The following is a 25,689-nucleotide window of genomic DNA, read 5'->3' as shown; positions in this document are numbered from 1 at the left end:
CTATAAAGGATTTTCAAATAATATTGATTTTACAGTAATTACTTTATGATGCTATATAGCATTAAAATCTTCTTCTGAATAAACGTAGCATTTACCATGATAGTTATTTGATTACAATTTTGAATGACACCCAAGTTTATTTTTGACTAAATTAATTCGTTACCTTTATAAGGCCCCGCCAATAAAGTCTGTTCACTGGCTCTATTCTACTCGGATCATACTCACTCACCCCAAATTACCAAGGTCGGGAGATCTGCTCGTTAGTTTTACATTACAAGCATATTTTTGGTTTGATATAGATGTTTGTATTTGGTTTATTTATCCATCTACCTACCTATCTATGCTTCTATTTATTAATTAGAGGTTGGAGCGGATTCAGTTTGGGTCAGATTGACAATGTCTCCGTGTTATCTCCCCTTCCTTAATATTTTGTACGTCATTGAGGACTCCGTTACTAAAAATAGACTTCGATTTAATAGGATTTCACTTCCCATCACTGACAAGCATTTCGTGTCATTTATGGCTGATATGACGGGTGACTTACCATTAGTGGTACCTGTAAGTTCATACGACACACAGATCAACATATCATGATGATAATTATGTAATAGAGATTTATGAAAAGATGCTTTCAATATATTTGAATGCGTATTTAGTTTACTGTGAAGAGGAACTTATTTGTTGTTGTCAAAACAGGTCTCGAAATTTTTATTTCTAAGGACGACAGTTCCTGGGTTACTCTTCGCACCCATGTTTCGGCTTCGTACATAATAAATATAACATGTAACATGTAATTTTTGTATATGATATACTTTTAAAATTTAAACTTAATATTTTGTTCAGAATTATGAAAAATAAAAACATACAGACCTGTAAACAGTGTTATCTGCTCATTATAGAATTTTGACAGGGGTCAAGGTTAGTAGACCAGCTTTTATTTTAATGTGGCGAAGCATTGTAATAATACAGCTAACTTGAATAACATCAGTATTCAGTGTTCGAGATTAACGGTATCCTGATATCCCGGGGATACCAGAATTTAATTTTGGATACCAGACTTCAATAACCCAGTGTCCCACCGAGATACCTTATAATGTTGGTGTTTTTTTTAATCCTGCACTTTTATTTTTCGCTGAAACAATGAACGTCGTCATTTACTGGTGAAGTTAAGTAACAGTATTTTCGAGCTTGAACCCAGTCTAATGCTATGCTGTAACAATATCTCCCCCAACTCACTACCCAGTCTAATGCTACACTGGCGCAATAGCGGCATAGCAATACAGGGCTAAAAATTCACACGAATCTCCAAATCCGATTCGCGCAAGCATAAAACATCCGAATCTATTTGGATTCGCGTGAAATATTTCCAAAAATTTATTAAATTGAATAATCAGTGAGTAAAAGTGTTATCATTTTAACAGCCAAAACATGCCTGTTTGTGATAATTTTGTTAATTTTTGTCAGATTCTATACTATTCTGTACATGTCATGTGTGTATGTTTTCTTTTGTTAGGTATCGGTTCTCGAAGAGTTCTTCCAGTGTTCGGTATGCATGAATCACATGAACAACACGATGATGACGCCATGTGGTCATCGCTATTGTCACAAGTGCATCACCGAGTGGGCCGACCGAAATCACACATGTCCGTGTTGCAACGCTCAACTATTTAACAAACAACTGATCAAGGATTACCAGTTTGACAACCTCATTGGTAAGTATTTGTAATCAACTGAAATCAGTAATTAAAATAATCCTTCTTCTTCTTTCTTCTTCTTCGAATGCTCAGACAGGGACCCCAGTAGCTTGAACAAATGCTGCTGTGTGTTGCAGGTTTTTCCTTGGGGCCGAATATAGTTTCTCCTTATGGGGTTCATCTGAAGGTCAGACTGGTTTCTTCTGGTCCTGGTAGTGGGGACAATGCTGTAGGAAATGATCAACAGTCATGGCGGCTGTGTCACAATCACATGTTCCAGTTTCTCCCACTAAGAATTATGTGCACATGAGGTACTTGGAATTTACAGTGGCCTGTTCTCAGTCATGAAATAATCCAAGAACGGTCATTTAAGGTACCAGAAAGTGACCATGTGTCAAGAAAATTGTTGATTAGTCAATACATAACGGTGGACTGAGACCTGTGTTTTGTAGCATCTGTTGCCTCTGGAAGTGAATGTTTGCTGAAATCTAAGTAAAGCTGGCGCCATGTTTTAACACACCTATGAGTTGTCTTCTTATTGTTATTGAAGGTATAAAACAAATCAACAACGTTACTTGTCACATGCAATCAAATCTTACTGTGAGAACACCTGAATTGGAATTACTTTAGGGTTTTTTATACGTTCTGATTTTTGAAGGGCTGACAAATCACATGCGATAAATCGGTGCAATTAATCGCATAATAAGAACACTGCTTTAAGTTAAAACTACCACACTTTCAGTTTGATCAATTGAGTGTTATTTAGATACACATATTAGTGTTTTTCCTAGAAATTTGGCAAGGCATGTTAGACAAAACACTTTGGGGGCAATTTTGACCATTTTCAGGGCACTTTTTTTGCATTAAAGACAAAAAACAATAATTGAAATAAACATAAATGTAATTAATGTTCTTGCTTTAATAAATGAATGGCAAATATACATGGGCGTACATAGGATTTTGAAAAGGGGGGTTCCAAAATAGATTGCAGAGATATTGGGCATATATTTCTATGTTGAGTTTTGAAAAGGGGGTTCCAAAATAGATTGCAGAGATATTGGGCATATATTTCTATGTTGAGTAAATATAATAATGTCAGATATATTAAATTATAAAAAAAGCGATTTCAGGGGGGGTTCGGTCGAACCCATCGAACCCCCCCCCCCCCCCCTCATGTACGCCCATGATATATAACAGATATTTTTATTAATTGATAATAATTTTTTTTAGTGTTTTGTCACGGCAATTTTAGAATTAATTATTGAAAAATGCTTGTTTAATCTAAGGGCAGCATGGTACAGATTAAGGCAAGATGGTGCTAGACTATTGAAGCATGGTGCTGCACCATCCTAAAAGAAGCTAGGGAAAACACTACATACAGTATCAGTTTAGTGAGATTAGTACCGTAATATGAATGAGCTAGAAGTATCAGTGGTTCTGTGAAGGGATTTTGTTATAATAATAAATGAAATATAAATGTGTTGTGACCTATAGGTTACCAGGGCCCATGCTTATAAAACATTTAAGGGTCCAGACTTAATCTCAAATGACGTCACAATTGTAGCATACAATTTGTATGACATTGTCATGACATTAGTGTCTCAGACTCTATTAGAGTCTTGAGTCTAGACTTTAAAAGTTTTATAAGCACTATGCAGGCCTGGTTTCTGTTTTGTGGTAACCTGTACTTGTTACCAGGCACATTGCTAATTTTGATGCCTGTAAAATGGTAAGAAAGATTACCAGGCAGGGTTACAGTAATGATTGATGTTTTATTGAAAGATAACTGTCCCAAGTTTAATAAGTATATATGTAAATAATTTGGTTCAATTGTGTGCTCACCCAAGGTAGATAGGGATAGCTCTGCCTCTCGCCAATTGCGAATTTCAGGAACAATTGACAAAATTTATTTTGATTTGGCGAAAACATTTCATGTAATAATTATAATTGTTTTTGTTTTCTTAAATAACAGTGGATTTTGCATATTTAAAGATAATTTGGTGAATGGTTTTGCTCACCCAGAGCTAGCCCTGGGTAGTCCTGCTAAACAAATTAAATACAGACCTTGCCGAGAAAAAACATTGAGGGGAGTGATTAACCGCTACCCTAACTTTTGTTATCAGGAGCCATTTAAAATATTACCATATTGATACGATATAAATTCACATGCTAAGGGGAGCTAAAAATTACTCTCCGTGAAATAGTCTGAGGGGTGTGATGGGGAGTGAGAGTGACAGCTCCCCTTAAATGATGAGGTCTGTTCATGTAAATATAATAATTAAGACGTATTGCAATAATGTGTTTATTACAATTAAAACAGACATTACTAAAATGATCCAGCTTTTTTATTTATTGTTCACCACAGCTGAGTGTATTAGAAATAGTAAACAGTAATTATTAGACAGGAGGAACAGAACTGTGAGTTTTTACACCCAGTGTGAAATCTTCTTGACTTTCTTACAACACAGCCTTTGACCATATTATGTGCACTTTGCTTATAATAGTCCATTGTTTTTATCTGTTTTGTCATTTACATTCTGATCCCAGATCTTTAGTACTCATTACATGTATTATTAATCTGTACCAATTTGATTTTTTAAAATTGTATGTTTTTTTGTGGGTGTTTTCAGTCTTGCATTTTTGAAGTACCAGTAAAAAGATATTATTTTTCCAACAGCAGCGGCTGCAACAGAGTCAACTATAGCTTTAAAATTTCGAGTTTAGATATTTTTTTCACAAACTACATGACAATTATAAATCCTAGGTCAATGAAACTTGGTTTATAGTTTATGGATGTTCATCACAGAGCAGTGAAAGTGTAAATAGCAGGTGAGATATTTAATTCCATGGAATTCTTGTTTAATTTTTAAAATTATTTTTTACGTTTTCATTTACAGCTGTTGTAAACTTTGAGAAGGAGAAAGCAGAGGATAAATACTTTGAAACTTTGATCAACACAGGTAATTATGCTTTTGAACGGAAGAAAGGGGATTTTCATTTCAACTTAGCCTGACCTCAAACAAATGGCATTCCCCCCCCCCCTCCTATGTTAGTAGACTGGTCCGAACATCCCAATACCCAAAGGGATGGCTTTAAAATCTTCCAAAGAGTCCTTTGCTTCATATTCCAGTGACATGACTGAAGTTTTCCTTCACATATATCTCTAACACATTTTAAAGTTCAGTATTATAGTGACAGGAATCAGTTGGAATTTCATCATCAGTTATAAATTGGTTTATATCAAGTGATCAACATTCGATTATATACAATTGGTTAGAATTATATGAACTTAAAAAGGATTTGAGTTATTTTTTTATTATTTGGCACCTATTGTCATGTTCTCTAGGATAAACAATACAAATCGCTAAGTTTACTTTTAATGCCTACATGTATTCAGTATCAGTATCTGTAAAGTTCTTTACATGCTTATTTCGATGATTGTGCCTAAGATGTAGTTATTTGGATACTGGATCTAGACAGTAACAGAGAATAACAATAGGTTACTTGGGCCAAATTCACAAGGGACTTTTTACATGAACATACATTTTCATAGTCAGGACAGCACATACCTTGATAACTGATATACCAGTCATATATTGCTGGTAGTATTGGGAAACCCCAACTTGGTCTATAGTCAAAAGAATTAATTCTACAAACCATCACACATATATGTACAAATGAGCAGAGCTATATTTTTTAAAGTTTTATTAATTTTTAAATCAGGTTTTCCATATTTCTTCTTAACAATTTAAAGTATATATATATATTTTTTATTATTATTATTATTTTTTTAATGTTTTATTTCAGCATCCGATGAATCTGAATTCTCCAACAGAAAATATTCACCAGTGGAGCAAGTGTTGAAAAGTAAGTTTTGTTATGTTGAGAATAGGTCCTCCACGAGTACAAAATATTGGACTCGAGTACTCAAGGGTCAAACTTGACCCGGACCTGAGTACCAGACACTTACACTAGATGATAATGAGACTAAGGAATAAAGTAAAATAGCATTGTGCATCTTAATACCAGTGCTGAACATGGATGCCAAATCATGCCACTGTATTGCATTCCACACATTTGATTTTTGTTTTCCCTCCGTGTCTCAGCCCTATAATGTAACCGGCGGCAAGCATATTGGAAAATGATGTAAAAATAGAATTGAATGAGAGTGCTATTTCCATATACTTACCTTTTATGACGCCCAATAGCAGATGGGTATTTTTGTGCTGTGTTAAACATTAATTAATTAATTCTTCCTTGTACGGGTACTCGAGTCCTGTGAACAGACTCGAGTCTTGCTAGGCCCGTGCCCAAGTACTCGAGTACTCGTGGAGACCCTAGTTGAGAATGGTGAGATGTAACTGTAGGTATTTTGTTAAGAAGGAGAACTTGGTTTTTATTACACTACAGACTTGGCCATGAAAGAAGAGGAATGCAATTCTTCATAGACACCATCACAGGACAGCACATTACTTTTGTGTGACCTATTTTTCGTTCACTCATTAAACTTAGGACATCATTTACATCAACATTACGGGTTACACAAAAAGCTAATGTGTTACCTAACATTATTTATGCATAACCCGCAGTAAATATTCTGTTTTTAGAGGTCTATGTCTATGAAAATTCAGGGCTCACCCCGTTCATTGCCAAAATTAGCCAACTGCTAATTTTTATGCAAAGTTTTCACAGCATTTAGTGTTTGGCAAATAAAACTTAGTTTAAATTAACCACTTTTGAATAATTTTCAAGGAAATAAATAAACTTTGTTCCAGTGTGAGCTCTGAAATGACTGACTTAATACTGTTTTATTTTCTTTATTTAGAACATCTAAAACAAAGTCTTGCGGCACATGAGAATTATTTTCTGGTAAGTTTCACATTTTTTATACTTGAAAACAATAACAGAAACAGGTTTGGGTATCTCTTCACTGAGCCTTTCAACTGTCTTAGTTGCAACACCAGCATATACTACTGGTAAGCACTGCAAGTGTCCTGTCTGCAACCCACAAATTAAAGGGACAGACCCTAGTTTTTAAACACTAATGCATATTTTTCACCAAGACCAATTTCAACCTGTCAAAATGGACACTAAGTTTGTTTAATTTACAAACCTGTAACAAATTTGGATACAACAGAGTGAAACAAGAGTCTGTGACGTTGACATACCCTTAAAAACTAAAACGCAACTCCATAACCGTTATTTCTCAGATGGACGTGCGTTTTTAAAATTATGAAAAACCTATTTTGTGGTATTAGAAACACCAGGATGACCAGAAACACTTCGGTTGTATGGAAATGGATAGTTTAAACAATAAAATATAAGTAATGTTTGATTTCAGTGATCATAAACATCTCTAATAGTGAAAAATATGCCTTAGTATTTAAAAACTAGTGTCTGTCCCTTTAATTATCAATTTGTAAAAAAATATTTGAGTTGAACTCTCTACCAAGGAAAGCCCTGAATCCTTGCCTGAATAAATGAATGTCTGCTTTCACTTGACAATGTGCAGATTGGAAAATACTTTTTTTCCTTCATATTTCCAAAAGTGAAATAAAATGATGCTATTATAATGCAAAGATTGCCTCTCTTTTAATAATTATTCAGAATTCATTGGCATTAGAAGTAAATAATAATAATATATCATCTTAAATGAATTAAACATTTTTATTCTAAAGTAGATTGTAGAAAGTACTGCGATACTTTTGGTGTCCACTCAAATAAGCCCTTCACTTGTGTTTGACCGGCCTCAGTGGCGTCGTGGTTAGGCCATCGGTCTACAGGCTGGTAGGTATTGGGTTCGGATCCCAGTCGAGGCATGGGATTTTTAATCCAGATACTGACTCCAAACCCTGAGTGAGTGCTCCGCAACACTCAGTAGGTAGGTGTAAACCACTTGCACAGACCAGTGATCCATAACTGGTTCAACAAAGGCCATGGTTTGTGCTATCCTGTCTGTGGGAAGCGCAAATAAAAGATCCCTTGCTACTAATCGGAAAGAGTAGCCCATGTAGTGGCGACAGCGGGTTTCCTCTCAAAATCTGTGTGGTCCTTAACCATATGTCAGTCACCATATAACCGTAAATAAAATGTGTTGAGTGCGTCGTTAAATAAAACATTTCTTTCTTCTTCATCAAGTGCAGAGCCATAGCTACATGTAGTGTGTGTGTGTGTTGGGGGGTTATAGAAACTTAAAAGAAAATTCTCTTCTTAACCGTTTAAGGAGTTTTAGACTATTAACTACTCAGTTGCACCTCACTCTCCACAAAAAAAAAATCCTAGCTACGGACCTGAAATGCCCTCTTTTTGCAAATTAAATGAATGTATGTAATACTGTGTTTGTAGGGATTAAAGAATGATTTTGCAAAACGGAAACATTTTTGGGAACAGCAGTTACAACGGTCCCTCGACACACTACAACTGGAAGGTCTGCCACCTGCAGGTACGTTATTAAAGTGATTGATGGGGGAGAGAAAGGTGTTGTGTAGGGAGAGTGGTTGGGGGTGGGGGAGACACAGCCCAGTCATTTGATTATTAATGTTTAGGTATTTAGGATGTTTGGGGCTTTTTTTATCAACAAGTTCCCATTGTATTCCCAAGGTATTTATGTTTTGTTTTGTTTTGTTTTATCAGAGATATCATAGGTACTGATTATAAGGCCTACAGTAGTACAGTAAAATATTATCATATTAATGTGGAAATGGGTTTCTTTTTTTTTAGAAATAATGCAAATGGTTTCAATTCTGTAAGCAGTTTGATTTTGAGTGCTGACATGAGAAGGCACATGGCTGAATTCACTTACGTGTAATTTTGTCACATCTGATGCTGGCTAGAGATTTTCGAAGCTATCTTAGTTTTATGATATTGTAAAACTGTCGTAAGTTGTGACGTCACTATGATACATGCCATAGTGACAGTTTTACAATATCATAGCACTAACATAGCTTCAAAAATATGGAACCAGGTTTTAATGACTGGAATTTTTAATTTCAGATATTTCAGAGAAGTCGGATGCTTTAGAGAAGAGTTTTCAGGAGAAATGTGCCACACTGAGTGAAGAACTTGACAGGTGTAACGCGTTTGTAGCAGATGCCTATGACAGGTAATGATGTACAAGTGTGGCATATAGTTCAGTGGTTAGAATGCCCTTCTGAGATGAGGTGTTTGTAGCAGATGCCTATGACAGGTAATGATGAACAAGTGCGGCATATAGTTCAGTGGTTAGAAGGCTCGTCTGAGGTGAGACATTTGTAGCAGATGCCTATGACAGGTAATGATGAACAAGTGTGTCATATAGTTCAGTGGTTAGAATGCTCGTCTGACATGAGGTGTTTGTAGCAGATACCTATAACAGGTAATAATGAACAAGTGCGGCATATAGTTCAGTGGTTAGAATGCCCATCTGAGATGAGGTGTTTGTAGCAGATGGCTATGAAAGGTAATGATGAACACGTGCGGCATGTAGTTCAGTGGTTAGAATGTTTGTCTGAGATGAGGTGTTTGTAGCAGATGCCTATGACATGTAGGGCTGAAACGGGTAGTCGAGTACGGGTCGGATACATGTACTACTCGACTAGTAAATTAATACTCAAGAGTGATCTCCCCTTTGTAATGAACAATGGCAGACAACAGTCGATCGACCATTTGGATCCATTTCGAATTGAAGTATTTCTGTATCATTGTTGTCTCTCTTTTTGTCATAAATTTAGTTAGAAAATAATTATATATCCACACATCGGTACATCAAAGTTTAAAATATAAATATTTTTATTTAAAAAATAGTTTACTTTTCCAAAGAGTTATTGCTGCTAAATATGACTGAAAAAGGCAGGAAATCGCTCATTTGGCCATCTCATTTTTAAAAAAAATTCGGGGGGACGGGGATGGGGATTGGGGGGGTATGTCCCCAGACCCCCCTAGTTTACTCCTCCGGCAAGGCACTTTATGACTTGCAGGTGAGTACTTGTCGAGTAATTCAACATGAGTACTTGAGTACCCAATTGTGCGTCATATAGTTCAGTGGTTAGAATGCCCGTCTGAGATGAGGTGTTTGTAGCAGACGCTTATGCAAGGGTCAAAGTTTACAGAAGGCAGAAAGTAACTTCTGCTCACAATGCACAAAATGCTTTCTGTAATTAAAAGCTGGCAATTTTCTCTGTCTGCCATTTTACATTTTTATGAAATATTCTTCAAGGGGGTGGAAGCCTCCGAAATATGTGACCGAATTAATATGATGTCATCACGATTGCTTTTATACCATAACACATGTTATGACATTTTAAAATTACATCACATCGTTTCAACCCTCTTGAAAAATATTTCATAAAAAGGCAAAATGGCAGCCGGCACAAAATTACATGCCTTTTGCCCTTGGCGATCTCATTGAAATTGATATAGGTGACATGTTTATCATCTAACATGTGGAATCTGTGTCATTTTAATGGGGGTTTTCTTTAAATGTCTGCCTGGACAAAATATGTGGGAAATATTAACAGTAATTAAAGGAGTTAGGCTGTCACAGTGCTCTACAAACCAAGTTAAAATTTACTCTTCCCTGGCCAGTAAAGTATAATATTTTAGTCGCCAGCCACTTATATTTAGTAGCCAAGTAATATATACTTGTAATTAAATCGATTCATCTGCCATTTTATGGCACATTGCTAATATCGTAATTATTATTAGGAATGCATTCGAATGAACTCATGAAGAGGTGATTCCTAGTTGTTAAATAGTAATTACAAGTTACTGTTTGTGTCCGGTTCCACTAAAACAGTGAACGACTATTAACTATCATTATCAAATTCCATACCCAATAATTGTATTAAACGAATTTAAGCAAATTACTATTTTAATAGCACTGCTAAGATATGCATTTAAATTGCAGTACTCATTAAAAGTTAAATAAAAGCATTGTGATAATATCTACCAAGATTCAATGTGTTACTAGTAGTTACCAATCGGCTACCTTGCTTTTGGTTTAAATAATATTTATTTTCGTCACATACTGCCTTGTAAATCCATAAATACTGTTTTGTAAATAGTCGTGTCTTTAAAGCTGTCTAAAGTCGAGTCAAGAAATTAGAAACAAGTTTTCATCCTCCACTGGTGAATATGACTTCCGACGTGACTGGAGAAGTCGTCGTGGAGGGACCCGTTATCACGATAAGCATGAGACGATTGGAGTGCAGCATAACACATATACAAGTCAACATTTAAAATAATTAACGTTTGAGTTTCAAACAGACAAGTAAAGACATACAGTGGCTCAACAATCTCATTTTAATACATAAATAAAACCTGGCTCTAAAGAGGACAGGACCGACTTGGTCTAAAACTGAACTGGGGCCGAATTATTTCCAAACGCTTGATATTCAAGTTAAGGGAGATAACATCATAACGAAGTATTACCTCCCCTATAACGTCACCGTGTTTACTCTTGAATACTGGAAAATCGTTATTCATAGTCTGATTAACATGTCTGAAACAAACTACCGATAGAAAACACGTTTTATGGAAGATAAATTGCTACTGGTCCACAGTGTTTTCCAATGTCCAGTTTTGTTTACAGATTAAAGTAAGATTATTGGACAGTTGCCAACTGGCGAATGTGATTTTATCTTTTAGACGCCAGGGAATGTTTTTAGTCGCCATGGCGAGTATTTTACTCGCTTTGTAGAGCACTGTGTCATTTATTGTAGTTGTTAACAATGTGGTTCAGACTTTAGTTTCACATGCTGTTTTTGCTTTCTAGCCTATATTTGTTTACAGTAATTCAAATATATCCCAAATTAGCTATTTTCTGAGGTGATAATCATTTTATCTGTGTTTTCCGCATTGCTGTTGAAAAAGTCACACTATAAGTCTAATAAGTTGACTACTTTTTAAAACTGCTTCACAATTTCTAATATTTGCTTCCAAATTAAAATTTGAGAAGTAAAAAAAGACATTTCAAGCCTTGCCTACGACAGGTAACGATGAAGAGATGCAGCATGTAGTTCAGTGGTTAGAATTGTAGTAAAATTTAAACTATTAGTATGGTAAGACGTGCTAATTATAGATGTAGGTATTTTTTTTTATACAGGTAATGATGAACAGGTGCAGCATGTAGCTCGGTGGTTAGAAGTATCGTAAAAAATTTAAATAGTAATATTAAGTGCTAATTATAGAATTTTGATATGGTATTTTAGGATACTAGAAGAAGGTGAATTTATTTCAGGTATCTTCAGAGTCACATCCCGAGTCTGGAGATCCTGCCAGTGTCTGTGTCTGTTCTGATTGTGGAGAAAAACATCCGAATCCCGGACCTTATCTTCCAACCAGTTGACTGGTAAGTAGTACTCACTCTGTACTAGGGCTTCTTACAGAGATTACATTCTTGCCCACTGGACAGGGTTATCCAGCTTTTGCACGGTGTTAGAAAAATCGGTCTGACCCTAGGGCTAGATAAATCTGTCTGACCCGAGGGCTAGACGATTTCTACATATGCGTGACATCATAAGTCATGTTTTACGACGATTGAAGTCATAACTCATGGTTTTCAAAATTCTGTTTGCCATTTCATGTTGTATCATTGTTTTAAAAATATTTAAACAAATTAACATTTTCAACTTTATATTTATTGGTAAGTTGAACATTACATATTTATGTTGTTGCATAAGGTGGACATGATTAAATGAGTTTGCAGGTGAAATGTATACGAATCATTCTACAATAAACAGACCGTAGCTTACAAAATTAATGTTTTGTTACTGTAATTAAATGGGCAAGAAGAATCAATCACCGTTGTGAGGTATAGATAAGGCAATTCCAACCCTCGGGACAAAATAATTTTGTAAGGACCTCGCTGGTACATTCTATTACTCTGTACTAGGGCTTGTTACAGAGATTACAGGCAATCTAGTAGGTGGGGGGGGCAATTTTGGGAGGGGTTTCAACTTATTTTCATGCTTTTATCCAATTAAGGTTCAAGCACACTGTCCTGGGCACACATCTCAGCTATCTTGACTGTCTGTCCTCGACAGTCAGTTGGTGGTTAGTGAGAGAGAAGTTGGTGTAGTGGTCTTACACCTACCCGTTAAGTCGTTAAAATTCACTCTGGGTGGGAGTAGGTGGACTAGTCCAAACATCACAACATCCAAAAGGCTAAAAATCTTCTATAGTACCCATGGCACCTTTTTGGTCACATAATATCCTCTTTCTTCTATCTCCTTTGATATTACAGTCCAGACATGTTTTGTTTCTATTTAATTTAGTAAATGATGTTATATAGGGTAAACCAAGATTGTACCTATTTCCCAAAGCAACATACATTTGTATATAAATTAGAACATCTTGTTTTGTAGTCTAAACGTGATTCAGGGAGCTGTTGAACGGACACTGCAGGAGAGGGGGGATCCAGTGTTGAGGTGGGACTACAGCGGCAGAATTATCCTGGTCGGGTGAGTTCTCAATGTTTTATACTCATTTGGAATATATTTCAATATATTTTAAATGACAGGTCTACCCTAGGTATACACTACGACATATTTTTCACTATTAAAGCTATTTTTGATAATTTAAATTGGAAGTACTGGTACATACATTATATTATTTAGAATATTAATTTTTCGTATACCATGAAGTGGTTCTAGTCATCCAGGTTTTAGTAATACTCCACAATGCATTTTTAATACTTACAAAAATGCATGTTTGTCTCAGAAGTAATGCTTAATGAGACAAGCTCCAGTCTATTTTTGGATGGTATTTCCCCAGTAAAACACCACAGACTTTAGCTTCTCTCTGTTATAACCTTATTGAAATGTGTGTTGCAGGTTTGTAGATTAACTAAATTTAGTGTTAATTTTCACAGGCAGAAACTTTGGTCTGTGCCTTTAAGTTACAGCAGACCGGCCTCGGCGTCGTGGTTAGGCCATCGGTCTACAGGCTGGTAGGTACTGGGTTCAGATCCCAGTCGAGGCATGGGATTTTTAATCCAAATACCGATTCCAAACCCTGAGTGAGTGGGTAGGTGTAAACCACTTGCAGCGACCAATGATCCATAACTGGTTCAACAAAGGCCATGGTTTGTGCTGTCCTGCCTGTGGGAAGCGCAAATAAAAGATCCCTTGCTGCTAATCGGAAGAGTAGCCCATGTAGTGACGACAGCGGGTTTCCTCTCCAAATCTGTGTGGTCCTTAACCATATGTCTGACGCCATAATACTGTAAATAAAATGTGTTGAGTGCGTCGTTAAATAAAACATTTCTTTCTTCAAGTTACACAGTGATATTTTTACACAAGATAACCTTAACTTTAACTTTAACAAAAAGTCTATTGGACTACCATTAAATAGAAAATAGCATTATATCTGCATCTAAAAGTCTATGTTTTCTTCAACAGAATATTATTTTATAACATGGGAGGGGTAATTTCTAAAGGGGTCAGAGAATTGAACAATTTTTTTTATCATTTTGGGGACGGTACATGTTTCTTTTCAACAGAAAATTTATTATATATAATGAAAACGCTTAATACAATTATTTGAGGGCAAATGAAAGTTGATAAAGGCCAGCAACAGCTTGTTTTATCACTCTACTGGCCACCATAATTGTTTTTAATTATTATTATTATTATTATTTATTTTTTTTGGTGTGAATTTTCAACCCTGATGGTATAGTGAAGAAAGCTTCAGGTGAAAAGGTTAACTGTTTACCACAGTATATTATTTGTGGAGCTGGGCTGGTCTACGGTTATTTGTGTTTTTCAGACCCCTGTCAAGATGTAACCAGACTGAACTTGCTGCAGTACTCTCGGGTCCCATCGATCCTGACATGTATCCTGATGTTCACCAGGTGACGTGGCAGACCAAACCCATTATTCAGTTTGGAATGGTATGTAATTTGTCTTTCTTAATTAGATTTTTCAACAAATCTGTGTCTGTCCCTCTCCGTCTCTGTCTCTACCTGGGGTGGGACGTAGTCCAGTGTAAAGCGTTCACTTGATGCACAGTCGATCTGAGATTGATCCCTGTCTGTGAGCCCATTGGGCTATTTCTTGTTCCAGCCAGTGCACCACGACTGGTATATCAAAGTCTGTGGTATGTGCTATCCTGTCTGAGATGGTGCATATAAAAGATCCCTTGCTACGAATGGAAAAATGTATCAGGTTTCCTCTCTAAAACTGTCAAAATTACCAAATGTTTGACATCCAATAGCCGATGATTGATAAATTAATGTACTCTAGTGATGTCGTTAAACAAAACAAACTTTAAACTTTAATTATATTTTTTAACAAGTTGACTTTACTGATTTTTCTTTCTGTCTGTCCCTCTCTGTCTCTGTCTGTAACCCTCTGTCTGTCTTTATCACTTTGTCTCTTTCTTACTCAGTCTCTCTCTAGTCTCTAAGTGTTAAAATAAGCATGTGAAATATATTAGACACTAAATATCTGTTGTTTAAAGTGAGCTGAAGTGTGATTAAGTAAATATTCTTCATGTGTCCTTCTATCTGTCCATCTGTCCCACATATAGGTTTTTGGTTATCTTTTTTTTAATTTGCAATTCCTCAAGATTTTGAGTTGAAATTTTGTGTATACAATGTAGCTTTATCATGTTCTGTTACAAATAAGTTTGACTATTGTGGTACTTTAGACATTTTAAGCTACGGCCCTTCAACTTTGAAGATACAAAAATTTGTTTTGTGCACTTTTTTAATGCCTGAAGATATTGAGATGAAAGTTTGCATATTGCTTTATCATGTATTGTTACAGATTAAGTTTAACTTTCATGGCAATTTAGCCGTTTTTGACAGAGTTGTGGCCCTTGAACTTAGGAGCTACAAAAATTTGTTGGGCCCGGTAGGGGACATGTATTGCTTTAGCAGTACTCTCAGAATGCTTATTGCAGTAAATTTCTCTTTCAGAAACCCGGCACTGAGATTGTTCTTATCCAATGCCTCAAGTGCGAGAGTGACATGCCGAAAGTTTGTTTTGTCGAGCAGTACAAGACACAGGGATCCCATCCAGTCGACTACTTCTCCTGTACACAGTGTGGATTTAATTGTATGATTGTATTGTCAGTTCATTCACAGTCGACTACTTCTCCTGTACACAGTGTGGATTTAATTATATGATTGTATTGTCAATTCATTCACAGTCAGCCAAACACAGGTCATTTAATATTAAAATAGGGGCAGGATGTAGTAAGCCAAGTGGTACGGTGCTCCCCTCATGCACGGTCGGTCTAGGATCAATCCCCATTGATGGAGCCCATTGGGCTATTTCTCATTCTAGCCTGTGCTGTATAACTGGTAGTATATCAAAGGCTTGAGGAATGTGCTACCCTGTCTGTAGGAAACATTTAGCAGCTTTCCTCTCTAAGATTATGTCAGAATGTTTGACATCCAGTAGGCAATGATCAATAAATCAATGTGCTCTAGTGGTGGTGTTAAACAAACTTTAAGACTAAGTGTTAAATTTAGCAAATGTTTGACATCTACAGCAGCTGATTAACCAGTTCACCACAATTTGAACATCAAAAGATATAGTATAATTATATTAATTAAGAGTTTTCTTTATATTAGTTTAATTAATAAAGCATGTCTGTACATATACACTTTGGAAAACAAAAATTAGTTATTATTATGTCTCATTATATATATGGAAATTACTGTATTTGATATCATTATTAAAGTAGTAATCCTTAGTTTTTAAACACTAAGACATGTTTTACTAATAAAGCCATTTTTGATAATTTAAATTAGAATACATATGTATTTTATTATTTAGAGTATTCATTTTCATACATGTAAAGTTGTTATGTTCTGGTCATCCAGGTTTTTGTAATACATGTACTCCAAAATGCATTTTTCATAATTCTAAAAATGCATGTTCATCTGAGAAGTAATGGTTATCGAGACAAGCTCTAGTTATTTTTAGACGGTATTTCCCCGTTTAAACATCACAGACTAACTTCTCTCTGTTATAACTTTATCCAACTGTATTGCAGGTTGGAGGATTAACTGTCGATTTTCACAGACTGAAACTAGCGTCTGTGTCTTTAAATTCAGTTTATAACTTTGAAGTAAGCAGAACTTGATCTAATTGTTTGTTGTCTTATTTCAGGGATCTGCCGGTCATGTATTCAGATATGTCATCAAGGTAGATAATCACATTTACATATTTAAAGTATTTAGTTTTCAGTAAATGTTTGCTTTGATAAAGATACAAGATTGTGTCTGATTTTCACATGATTAATTTTTCCTGTATTTAATTTTCCTGTCATTTTTGAAGACATTATTGTGTTTCATTTAAATATTATTCAATATTCATTACTGAATTAATTTTAAAATTTTGGCATTATGTTTTATTGTATTGTTTGGGGCAGGACATAGCACAGTAGTAAGGTGTTAGCTTGATGCACAGTCTGTGTGGGATCAATCCCCGTCAGTGGGCCTTTTGGGCTATTTCTCGTTTCAGCCAGTCCACCACGACTGGTATATCAAAGGCCGTGGTATATACTACTCTGTTTGTGGGATGATGCATATAAAAGATCCCTTGCTGCTAATCAAAAAGAGAGAACATGAAGTGGCAACAGCGGGTTTCCTCTCTCAATATCTGTGTGGTCCTTAACCATATGTCTGACGCCATATAACCGTTGATAAAATGTGTTGAGTGTGTTGTTAAATAAAACATTTCCTTCCTTTCTTTTATTTTATTGTTTATCATTTCAGGTCATGATACTAAACCGTATGTTATGAATCACAAACCAACATGGTATGATGTTTTAATTTGCTTTGAACTATAATTTAGTTCTGTTTCTGCCAGAATGTATTTTTCAAGATCATATTGGTTTTGTCCTTTAATATTTTCTTTTAGAGTGTTTTAGGAAGGCTATACATGTACATAATGTTTCTAGCTTAAATTTTTCTGTACAAATGCCTTTAAAAAGGTGATATGGTTTTAGTTTGAATAGTTTGTTATATTATATTTAAGACAGCCATCTTTTTGTTTATTTTTATGATTTCTTCCAGATCGTGCCCACCAATAAAAACAAAACATATGGTATTTAACACCATCATATTTTAGGGCTTAATGGCCGTACCAACAACAATTGCCATGGGTCGGGCTTTACTGATGGCAGTTTTTTTGTTGCTGGATAAAAATTATTGCCATCGGTTGAAGAGATAATTTTTAGTTTTGTGTTTATTTTGTTACAAAAATTAATGGTTTAAAATTGCTGTAAACAGGCAAAAACCTTTCAAAATTGCCATAATTATAGGTAAAAAAATTTTTTTAACTTTAAGCCATTATAGTTTATAATAATTGCCTTTTCTCCATATAGGGGTGGGATTTAGCTCAGTCGGTTGAGTGCTTACTTGAAGTGCTTGTGTCGCAAGATTGAATCACCTAGGTGGATCAGTTCAATTGATTGGTATTTTTTCTTGTTCCAACCAGTGCACCACAACTGGTCAATGGCTGTGGTATGTGCTTTCCTGTCTGTGGGAAAGTGTATATAAAAGATTCCTTGCTGCATTAGCAAAAATGTAGCAGGTTTCCTCTGATGACTACGTGTCAAAATTACCATATGTTTGACATCCAATAGCCGATGATTAATTAATCAATGTGTTCTGGTGGTGTTGTTAAAGACAAAAATGTTTGTTGTTTCAGGGCCTGTTGTTACTGTCCAAAGAAAAAGAAATGTCATTTACTGAAGCCCAGATCTGAAGACATGGCAACTGATGACTCGTTACAGCAGAGTTTGTTTTCAGAACACCTCTAGGTCCGTCAACATTCCACCATGAATAAACTCTGAAAAGTGAAGTTGTATTTAAAGTTTTAAGAGTATCATCACATGAACATCATAAATACCACCATGAATAAACTCTCATCACATGAACATCATAAATACCACCATGAATAAACAGAATACTGACTCTAGGACAGGGTTCTTACACTTGAAAAAAACATCAGATTCAAGGACATGTTTGGGGTTTTTTTCAATGAATGAATGTTTTTATAACACATTGTTGTCTGAATTTAGACAAGTTATAATGATAACAAAAGTAAAGATGCAAAAATAATAAACCACTGAATTTTTGGCCCAAATTTCAAGGACACAGTCAAATTTAATGCTTTTTCCAGGACATTCCAGGCCAGGGCCCTGTTCCATGAAGCAATCTTAGCCCTAAGATCACCGTAACTGCATAGATAACATATGCATTTAAGGTGATCTTAGCGCTAAGATCGCTTCGTGGAACAGGGCCCTGGATTTTAAAGTCACAAAATTCAAGGACATTCCAGGATTTCCAGGATGCATAAGAACACTGTCACAAAAGTAAAGTTGTATTGCGAGTTTACAGAGTATCAAACGCCGCCACGGATAAATGGAATATTGAATATTGGTCACATTAAATAGTAAAAATTTATTCCGGTTTTACAGAATGTCATCATAGGACCACCATGAACAAGGGTTTCTCGAATAATTTGTATCTAAATATATCATGGCCACCATCTTTGTTTTTTTTTGTCAGTTGACCACAAAGAATTATGCGTAAATTTAATGTGTTGAACGTGTATGTTACTAGTTAATGCATAGGACACTCAAGATTCTCTCCTAAAATAAAAAAAATATTCTACTAGTAAATGGAATTATTTACTTGTAATGTTTTATAGGCATATAGCTGAAGGTATAATAAACTTTGTTTCAAAGCAAAAATTTATAAATATTTTTGGCAGGAACTGCCATTATTGCAACTTTGATATTAGCACCTTTAATATAGATAGCTCATTTTCAATGACTGTCTTGAAAGTAAAGTTTTATTGTGAATTTTACAGAATATTCTCATAGTAATTTTCAATGACTCTAGAAAGTAAAGTTTTATTGCAAGTTTAACATAATATTATCATAGGACCATTGTATATACATACCACCATGGACAAATGGAATATAGAAACATCTCATATCATGTGACTCTCTAGAAAGTAAAGTTGTATTTAGAGTTCACAAAATATCATCAAAGGACTATTATCATTCTCTTATAAACAAATGGAATACAGAGTTCAGTTTACTCTGAATAATAGACCTATAACTCTTTACAGAGTTCAGTTTACTCTGAATAATAGACCTATATCTCGGAGAATACAGAGTTCAGTTTGCCCTGAATAATAGACCTATAACTCTGACAGAGCTCAAAGAATACAGAGTTCAGTTTACTCTGAATAATAGACCTATAACTCTTTACAGAGTTCAGTTTACTCTGAATAATAGACCTATAACTCTTTACAGAGTTCAGTTTACTCTGAATAATAGACCTATATCTCGGAGAATACAGAGTTCAGTTTGCCCTGAATAATAGACCTATAACTCTGACAGAGCTCAAAGAATACAGAGTTCAGTTTACTCTGAATAATAGACCTATAACTCTTTACAGAGTTCAGTTGACTCTGAATAATAGACCTATAACTCTTTACAGAGTTCAGTTTACTCTGAATAATAGACCTATATCTCAGAGAATACAGAGTTCAGTTTGCCCTGAATAATAGACCTTTAACTCTGACAGAGCTCAAAGAATACAGAGTTCAGTTTACTCTGAATAATAGACCTATAACTCGGAGAATACAGAGTTCAGTTTACTCTGTATAATAGACCTATAACTCTTTACAGAGTTCAGTTTACTCTGAATAATAGACCTATAACTCTTTACAGAGTTCAGTTTTCTCTGAATAATAGACCTATAACTCGGAGAATACAGAGTTCAGTTTACTCTGTATAATAGACCTATAACTCTTTACAGAGTTCAGTTTACTCTAAATAATAGACCTATAACTCTTTACAGAGTTCAGTTTACTCTGAATAATAGACCTATAACTCTTTACAGAGTTCAGTTTACTCTGAATAATAGACCTATATCTCAGAGAATACAGAGTTCAGTTTGCCCTGAATAATAGACCTTTAACTCTGATAGAGCTCAAAGAATACAGAGTTCAGTTTACTCTGAATAATAGACCTATAACTCTTTACAGAGTTCAGTTTACTCTGAATAATAGACCTATAACTCTTTACAGAGTTCAGTTTACTCTGAATAATAGACCTATAACTCTGACAGAGCTTAATTTCAGCTTTTGATCATTGCCACAGTAGTGCAGTGCTTTAGTACTTTATTTAAACATTAATAATCCTTATTTTGTGTATTAGATGACTTGAATACTGTAAATCAGAAAATGTTAGCGAGCATAAACTATTAGTGAATTTAGCAAGGCCATACAAAACGCTAATATTTCATGATGTTAAATTTAAAGAGACATAAAACAGACTGTTCCGAAAAACTATGTGTGTGATTGTTTTGTTGGTGATTAACTGAACAATGGCAATATTATTGGTAGTAAATCTTAAGGCAGAGATGAATTTTTCTTATAGAATGCAGGAAATTGCATTTCAGGACATCTAGTTTTCAAAATTGTATGGGATAGCATACCCCTGAACACCCTAGAAACTTTGCTTTGTGCCCTTGATCTTGGTCAGAGCGCCCCCCCCCCCCCCCCCCCCCCCGCAATGTCTACTTGCTTCCACCATGCCTGACAACAATTTTTTTTTTCTTTACAACAATAGTTAGTTGGCATGCACATTTTTACTACCGTAAATTTAATTGGCTATAAGCTGCATAATGTCAAAATATATCCATAATATTTTTTTCAACAGATCCTACAACGGCAAATTTTAAGATTGCTAATATTTTAATTGTGATTTACGGTATTTGACAGACAATATAAGTGTATGTTTAATGAATACCAAGCCAGGGGGATAGGTGGTATGGACTCCAGTATTTCTATTTCTTGTATATTTGACAAAAAATGAACCAGAGGATTGGATAACTTGTATATTAAATAAACAGTAAACCGGGGAGATGGATAACTTGTATATTAAATAGACAGTAAACCGGGGAGATGGATGACGTATATTAAATAGACAGTAAACCAGGGAGATGGATAACTTGTATATTAAATAGACAATAAACCAGGGAGATGGATGACTTGTATATTAAATAGACAGTAAATCAGGGAGATAGATGACTTGTATAATAAATAGACAGTAAACCAGGGAGATGGATGACTTGTATATTAAATAGACAGTAAACTAGAGGATTGCATGACTTGTATATTAAATAGACAGTAAACTAGAGGATTGGATGACTTGTATATTAAATAGACAGTAAACTAGAGGATTGGATGACTTGTATATTAAATAGACAGTAAATCAGGGAGATAGATGACTTGTATAATAAATAGACAGTAAACCAGGGAGATGGATGACTTTTATAATAAATAGACAGTAAACCAGGGAGATGGATGATTTGTATATTAAATAGACAGTAAACTAGAGGATTGCATGACTTGTATATTAAATAGACAGTAAACTAGAGGATTGGATGACTTGTATATTAAATAGACAGTAAACCAGGGAGATGGATGACTTGTATATTAAATAGACAGTAAACTAGAGGATTGCATGACTTGTATATTAAATAGACAGTAAACTAGAGGATTGGATGACTTGTATATTAAATAGACAGTAAACCAGGGAGATGGATGACTTGTATATTCAATAAACAGTAACCCAGGTAAGTGAGGGTGGGTGACTGGTATATTGGGCAGATTATATTAACCAGGGGAGATGACTTATATATTGGACTAATAATAAACCAAGTGAATGGATGACTTGTATACTTAATTAATTAACATACCACCAAGGGATCAATGGATGTCTGGTATATTTAATTAATTAACATACCACCAAGGGATCAATGGATGTCTGGTATATTTAATTAATTAACAGACCACCAAGCGATCAATGGATGTCTGGTATATTTAATTAATTAACAGACCACCAAGCGATCAATGGATGTCTGGTATATTTAATATTATGCTAAACTATATTTCTTGTATATTTGAGGAGGGCTAGCTCTGGGTGATCAGAAAATTTCGCCAAATTATCTAAAAAAATGCACAACGTATAGCTTTTTTCCACAAAAATATAAATTATAAAACAATATTTTTTCGCCAAATTAAAATAAAATTCGCCAGTTTCGCCAAATTAAAATAAAATTCGCCAGTTGAATTTGGCGAGTGGCAGAGCTAGCCCTGTATGTTTGAGAAACAGTAAACAAGGAGGAGGGAATACTTGGATATTTCTTACCAGGGGGTTGAACGACGTTTTTAGTTAATAAAAAAGTAATAACCAAGGGAATAGATTACTAGTATACTGGACAAGCAGCAATAATTTCATGCTTACAAAATCTTAGTATAGACTCGACAGTTTTGTTTATAGCAATAGACACCTCATTATATAATAGACAATCCGAGACATAATTATCAAAATATTTTATTCATTGGATTCTTCTTAGCCCTGTACAACGGTTTCATATAATTCCTGGAATTCTTTGGATGTTGGAAGATTCTGTTCAAATGGGGATTTTGTTTTTGTGATATTTTCTTTTTAGAGTGGAATTATGTCTGTGTGGTTAACTGACTAGACTGTGTCATTGTTCACATTTATACTCGAGTTGTGATGTTTTGTGTTCATTTGTTAGATAGTATTTATTTCTGAAGGGGCAGGATTTACCGTAGCTCATTCAGTTGAATGCTCACTTGAGGTGCTTGCGTCTCAGGATCAAACCACCTCGGTGGCTTCATTCAGCTGATTGGGGTTTTTTTTCCTTCCAACCAGTGCACCACAACTGGTCAAAGGCCATGGTATGTGCTTTCCTGTCTGTGGAAAAGTGCATATAAAAGATCCCTTGCTGCATTAGGAAAAAATGTAGTGGGTTTCCTCTGATGACTATGTGTCAGAATTACCAAATGTTTGACATCCAACAGCCAATGATTAATTAATCAATGTGCTCTAGTGGTGTCGTTAAACAAAACAAACTTAAATTTATTTCTGAAAATACAGTGTGTTACATAGCAGCCTGTTTTTGTGCTAGACCATGACAGGGATGTCGGAGGCAGTGGTATGTGATGTCCTGTCTGTGGGAGAGGGCACACAAAAGATCTCTTACTAATGTAACAGGTTTCCTCTGAAGACTGTGTCAGAATTACCAAATGTTTGACATCCAATAGCCGATGATTAATTAATAAATGTGCTCTAGAGATGGTGTTAAACAAAAAAAACTTCTCTTTTTTTACTTTGTTAGTGATATCTGTAAATAATTTTAAAATTTACATCAATAAATGGATCATTTTAAAACCCATTTTGAATAACTCATGTTATTATGCTTTATGTATACTCTTTTCATAAAATGTCCAAAAATTAACTGTTTTGGCTATTTACCCTTGAATTATTCAGGCTTTTTTTAAAGGAATTATGCGGTCATTAAACTAAACAATAATAATAATAAATAAAAACTTCCTATCAGTTATAGCAATAATATTCATTCTGAATTCTCTTTTCTAAGCTACTGCAAATTTTGTATGGCAGTTGGTAAAAGAAATCGTTACATACATACATGTATTTAAACTGCCTCACCTTATTACATCAAAACCTGGCACATGCAACATTTATATGACATTATATTTATCCTTATACTTGTGTTTATACTACAAATTTTTTTTGTTATGGACATACTATTGTATCAACATTTTGTTAAATATTTTGGTCATGTTTGATAGAAGCCTTATCAACGTTGACATTTGCTTGTTTTAACATAAATTTATGTCTTTATAAATATTTTTACAAATAAATGTTTTACCAATAAATGTTTGGTAAACAAACCAATTGTGATGTCACTTGTTTATTGATGCTTGTATTAGGGCCTCCATGAGTAAAACATATTGGATTCAAGTACTCGAGGGTCAAACTCAACCCGTACTCGAGTGGGGAACACTTACACTAGATGATAATGAGACTAAGAAATAAAGTAAACTAGCATTATTTATTATATAACATTTAGTGAAATATCAGTGAAATAAATGTGTTATCAGCCACTCAGTGATGATAACATATTTTAGAGTGAAAATTTCGCTCTAAAATGTGTTATTATCACTGTAGAACGTGTTATCTTAACTGTAAGGAAGAGGGAACTATTCAATCTAATTAAAATTAGCTCCACTATTACATGTGGATCTAACAGCAGCCAGTTGGAGCTCATGTCCACAAAACAAAACCTTACTTGCAGAATCATGCCAGTGATTTGAAAATAATTTGAAAACATTCTGAATTATCCTGAGGGTATACAATATGTTTCATGTGAATTACGAATGCCTTATTTAGACCAGTAAAACTAATTTTAATCAGATTGCTAACAACACTGCGTAGTCTCCAATGTCCAGGTAACATTTCGTCTGTAAATAATAATTTAAATATTGACCAATCACACTTCGCCTTTTATAACGTTATTTGGGAGCATACAAATTCTAAAAATATCGGGCGAGTCTATTTTAGTGGCCGCAGTACAGCGAACCATACCAATACGTACGGGATGGGTTATCAGTCTTCAATTTTACATTAAAAATTATTTATTTTATAAAATAAAACATGTTTTACGACATTCGTAATTCACACGAAACATGTCGTATACCCTCAGGATAATTCAGAATGTTTTCAAATTATTTTTAAATCACTGGCATGATTCTGCAAGTAAGGTTTTGATTGGTGGACATGAGCTCCAACTGGCTGCTGTTAGATCCACATGTAATAGTGGAGCTAATTTTAATTAGATTGGGAACTATTTTGCTGCTGGCATTTTAAAAATAAAGGAAAATGGCCAAAAGTTATATAATAAATAGAAAATTTCATGTTTTTTTGTCAAATATGACTTATATCTCATCTCGTGAAGTTTGCAATCATATCACACTCGTCACGCAAGTGCAACTCGTGAGATATGATTGCAAACTTCACTCGAGATATAAATCATATTTGATAAAAACCATGAAATATCCTCTATGTATCTTAATTCCAGTGATGAAACTGGATGCCAATTCATGCTATTGTATTGCATTCCACACATTCTCATAGTCTTATAATG

At 34.8% G+C, this 25,689-nt stretch overlaps 1 protein-coding gene across 1 annotated transcript; it reads left to right on the top strand.

Annotated features, from left to right (window-relative positions):
- The first annotated feature begins 465 nt into the window (after window positions 1–465).
- Window positions 466–20,996, top strand: LOC121385151. The gene is made up of 14 exons (XM_041515692.1): window positions 466–558; window positions 1,514–1,712; window positions 4,592–4,654; window positions 5,502–5,561; window positions 6,520–6,563; window positions 8,040–8,136; window positions 8,688–8,796; window positions 11,911–12,021; window positions 13,037–13,132; window positions 14,439–14,562; window positions 15,592–15,730; window positions 16,793–16,828; window positions 17,401–17,443; window positions 18,338–20,996. Exons 1-14 carry the CDS (start codon window positions 520–522, stop codon window positions 18,447–18,449), a joined length of 1,272 nt encoding a protein of 423 aa, XP_041371626.1. The 5' UTR covers window positions 466–519; the 3' UTR covers window positions 18,450–20,996.
- The last annotated feature ends 4,693 nt before the right edge of the window (window positions 20,997–25,689 follow it).

This window comes from Gigantopelta aegis, chromosome 2 (assembly GCF_016097555.1).
Source record: "Gigantopelta aegis isolate Gae_Host chromosome 2, Gae_host_genome, whole genome shotgun sequence".
NCBI lineage: Eukaryota > Metazoa > Mollusca > Gastropoda > Neomphalida > Peltospiridae > Gigantopelta > Gigantopelta aegis.
Note: the sequence above shows the minus strand (reverse complement) of the source record. Positions and strands in the feature narration are given on the sequence as shown.

Coding starts and splice junctions, on each gene's coding strand:
- LOC121385151 (XM_041515692.1), top strand. CDS start 520: ATGGCTGATATGACGGGTGACTTACCATTAGTGGTACCT. Junction 559..1,513: donor ACTTACCATTAGTGGTACCT/GTAAGTTCATAC, acceptor TTCTTTTGTTAG/GTATCGGTTCTCGAAGAGTT. Junction 6,564..8,039: donor CACATGAGAATTATTTTCTG/GTAAGTTTCACA, acceptor CTGTGTTTGTAG/GGATTAAAGAATGATTTTGC.